Source organism: Silene latifolia, chromosome 10 (assembly GCF_048544455.1).
Source record: "Silene latifolia isolate original U9 population chromosome 10, ASM4854445v1, whole genome shotgun sequence".
Classification (NCBI taxonomy): domain Eukaryota; kingdom Viridiplantae; phylum Streptophyta; class Magnoliopsida; order Caryophyllales; family Caryophyllaceae; genus Silene; species Silene latifolia.
The window spans coordinates 99973252-99977763 of NC_133535.1; the positions used below are offsets into that span (position 1 = coordinate 99973252).

The following is a 4512-nucleotide window of genomic DNA, read 5'->3' on the forward strand; positions in this document are numbered from 1 at the left end:
CTTATACTATGTAGTAAGGATCTAATCATAGTATTCCGTCCCTACTGTTTTATTGACTAAAAAACAACAACAAACAACACAACAAGGAAAATTATTTTAGTGTTATGGAAGCAAAATTAATGCTGAGTTGCTTACCAGTTACATACTACTCATAATCAGCACGTTTTGCCTATCTACCTTCGGTTGGGTTTCTTAGTATCTGTCTTTGATTTTCATCCTTTCACTTTTGATTTAAGCTGCAAATTATAATCACACATCAAATCATGGCTAAAAATCGAGAACAATAAGTGAAAAATAGATAAAATAAGCAACTTTGATGGGCAAAAATAAGCACATAGTCGACTTACTTGTGACAAATCAAGACATTCAATTAAGATAAAATAATCCGATTCGATTTGATCGAAAGGATTTCCAACTACCATAATTAGAATATGATGATAAGTAAGATGGTTGAGAGGATGGTCAATGCATGCAACGGTTTTAGATTCTGAGTAATCTATGAATATTGAGCACGGTGCTACCATCGCTAAAGACAAATACACTACTCCGTAGATCGGTCATTGGTGATAGCTAGACTACCGAGTTTGATGATATGTGGAATGTCATGGTGGATATCATCCGGTGGTGGGATGTGTTTGGTTGTGAGGAAGGTGATGGCTTAGGGGAGGGGTGGGTTGTATTGAATTTTAACCGACATTTTGATGAAACACAAAGGGGTAATGTGATGGGTTTGGCGAGGGATTGCGTCAGGATAAGATTTTACTTTCTTTTTTCTTTTTTTATGAATATGGAGTATCAATTTTAGTTTAATAATTTGTAAATTATTAATGTATCAATTTTGATGTATTTTATTATAGAAAATAGAAAGTAAATTTTAGTTTAATAATTTTTAAATTGTCTCTTTAAACGCGTAGTATATTATTTCTACCCTTTTTTTTATAAGGCTAATAGATTTTTTAATTATAATTTACATCTAACTTAATTTTATAAATTAGTTCCCCTTATTGATTTAACATTGTAGTATTATTATTAATAGTTTGAGACAAGACTAACTTAGTTTCAACTGTACTTTCACAGCAGTAAACTTTCTTTTTTTCCTTCTTACTAATATTATATTTACTATATTATAACATTAAATTAAAAGTACATATATTTTATGCAAATAATTTTATTGAATCCTCCTCTTTATAGATTCTATCTTAAAAATGTCTTGATGTGGCACGGGTTCTATACTAGTTTCTTTCTCAAAGGAAAAATTGTGGCTATGTTTGAGCCTGTGGAAGCTCGAGCAAAATGGGACCCTATTACTGATATGGCTCATATTGCTGCTAATTATCCTAACTTGCACAATCTTTGTGAAGATCAGGAATTGGACTCTCCAGGAGAAGAGGTGCAGGGTGCAGGGTGCTGTTGCAAATGCTGAAGGTACCGAAGATGCAAAAGAGGATGCGGCTGATATGGTCTCCAAGGGAGAGCAGTAGTCAGCCTCAATAGTTTATGTTTGATTTTCATCCAAGGGGATGTCCCTGGAAAGACAATTTTATTTTGGTAACCTTTTGGCCTAGTCAGGGAAGATGTCCCTGACAAGGCAATAATATGCTGCTGCTGTTGCTTTTGCCCCGGGGGTAAAATTTTATTTATAATATGCTTGTAGCTATCAGGTTTGCTTTAATAGTCAATCCTGCAATATATTTTCGTCCTGCAACATATTTTCAATCCGGCTTAGCTACTTTTTATGGTAGCTACTTGTTGATGGGATATTTACCTGATAGAAAGGCTTACGATCCCCTGCCTGGGTGGAGGGCTTCTTAACGCCTCGATAGAAAAGGGTTTTGTATGAGTAGTCAGGATCTTTGTCCTTTGTCCTCGTAACTGTATTAGGCCTAGGTTTTTTTTTTGCCTGTTAGGTGTGACCAAAAATAAGGTTAAACAATTGTTTTGTTTTATTTTTCCTTTGTTTTGCCAAACTAGTGTTGGTGACCAACGTCCCTAGGCACAACATGGTGCAATTTAAATAAAACATATTTTATTAAAATATAACTCAAATATATTAGAGTAGCCTTAATTGTGAACAATTATTTATGCATGTAATAGCAAGGCATGTGTATGCAATTTTTCAAGATTCACATGATATATGTTAATAGTCACGTATATTATGAGCGGGGTTGATTATTCACGCAGCACATATAAGGTTTCCATGTAGATCACATAGAGATTGCATGTTAATACATACGATATGCAGGGTTGACAAGCAAACCATATAGGGTTAAGCATGTAAAACATGTATATGTAGTAATGGATTTTTACCTGATCAGTGCATGGAACAATTTTGTTATTTCGGAAATTATATATGAATAGTTTTAGATGGGTTACATTCCAGGACCTTGGAATCATCTGCCCTTCCAAAGTTTGAAGCTCGTATGCTCCTTGTCCGACGATTGAGTAACTCAGATATGAGCCTTTCTATACGGGAACCACCTTGTATGTTGATTTTTCTTTTGTGTTTGAAAATACTTTTCGTAGGACAAGATCCTCCCACTTTGAAGACTCTAACCTTGACGATCTTATTATATCTTCTTACTACTGCTTATTGATATGATGCTACCCTGATCTTGGCTGTATCTCTCAAATCTTCTTTTAGGACTAGGATGTCCTTCACAACTGCTATCATTTGCTTCAACGCTGTTAAGGCCATATCTTGAGGTTAGCACATGTACTTCTACAAGGATGACTGGCTCACAACCATATACCAAGGAATAAGGAGTCTGGCGTGTTGAGGTTATTGGAGTTGTTCTATCTACCCACAAGACTAATGGCAGTTCTTCAGCCCATATGCCTCGTTTTGTTTTCAGCTTCTTTTTCAAACAACTAATGACCACCTTATTACTTGACTCAGCTTGTCCATTTGCCTTTGGGTAGGCAGGAGTTGATGTTACAAGGTTGATATTCCATTCAGCGCAGAAAGCTATTGTGTTTTTACCAACGAATTGTGATCCATTGTCATATAGTGTCTCAGAAGGAATACCATATCTACAAATGATGTTCTTCTTGATAAAGGATATATCTTCTTTTTCGGTGACTTGCCTGAATGAGTCAGCTTCTATACATTTGGAAAAGTAATCAGTCATAGCTCATATGAATACTTTCTGTCCTGGAGCTGTTGGCAGCTTTCAAACTATGTCCATGTCCCATTTCAGAAATGGCCATAGTGCATGTAATACTCCGTATTTTAGTTGGAGTACTCGGTCGAGTACTTGGTTGGTACTCAGTTGGGTGCGTGTCACTCGGCCGAGTGCATTTGACCGAGTAAACTAGCGGGTTTGATGGTTTCTATTTTGTTTGATCAAGGGTTTTGTTAATAACGCTTAAGTCATTTCTAATTTCATTAACATCTCTAAACTTTTTTCTAAACCTAGAGAGAGGGTGATAGAAAAGAGATTGATGAACCTTTATATTGAATGGAAATTTCTCACCTAATTCAACCTAATTCGATTCCCCTTATTGTAAGTCGATTTTATTCAATTGTTTATGCTATTTTAAAGTCTTCTTCTTCGAAAAGTTTTGGAAAGAGATTCCCTTTTATTTGAACTATAGTTTTTGCATATCATATTTAGTAGCCAAATTCCTTATGGTTTGTCCTAGGCGATTTATTTATGAAATTGTCGCCGAAAATTCGCGAATCTGATTTGGTTGTGGAAAATGGTTTCAAACCCTAACTTATATGTCGTTTCAGTTTTGGGTCTTTTTCATACATCATCTTTGTAGAGTCTAAATGACAATAATATTTTTAATTACCAAAAAATGATGTTTTAAGCTCGTCTTATGAATCGATACTTTTTATGCGATTGATTCTGTCAGCTTTTGGACATCGGTTTGGAAACCCTTGATAAGTTTTGAATTTGGGAAAAAATACTTTCGATAAGAGTTGGAGTTAAGAGTCGTGGGGTTCTAACCCAATTGGCCTTGCATTGATTGGATTTTTCTCGAATTAGTTATTCATTTTATAGCAAGTTTGTCTGGTTCTGGAAAATCAGGAAAAGTCGAGTTTGTTCTTTAAGTTGAGATTCCTATTAAGTCATGATGAGTCTAGGTTATTGATGTGATCGTAAAAAGCCCACTCTTAATCCCTAATTGGACCTCGTTTCGCATGCTTTCTTGTACTTATTATGGTCATTTCGGCGTCTTTCGCTTCCTACTTGCTTTTCTATTAGATTTTAGCTCTTTTGTAGGAACGGAAGCAAAATAGGCGGAAATCATGCATAAACAGAGCATTCAGGAGCCTAATTGACGGTACTAATGACAAAGAATAAAGAGAAGACGAAAACCATAAAGACTCAAATCAAGTCTTAAAGGAAAATTATACCAAGCACCACCACTACAGATTTAGCCAACAACAACGGTTAAAAACTGTTGTTATTAAAAAAAGCGGACGTTGTTGTTCGGGCCGTTGTTAAAACTTTTAACAACGGTTACGTTTTTTACTAATAACCGTTGTCAAAGGTTTTAACAATG

General features: G+C 35.3%; 1 protein-coding gene across 1 annotated transcript; it reads right to left on the reverse strand.

Moving 5' to 3' along the window:
- Positions 1-2567: 2567 nt before the first annotated feature.
- On the reverse strand, positions 2568-3207 carry LOC141607959 (uncharacterized). Its single transcript, XM_074427309.1, has 2 exons — positions 3144-3207; positions 2568-3100 (listed from the first exon to the last, which is right to left on the reverse strand). Exons 1-2 carry the CDS (start codon positions 3205-3207, stop codon positions 2568-2570), a joined length of 597 nt encoding a protein of 198 aa, XP_074283410.1.
- Between the last annotated feature and the right edge of the window lie 1305 nt (positions 3208-4512).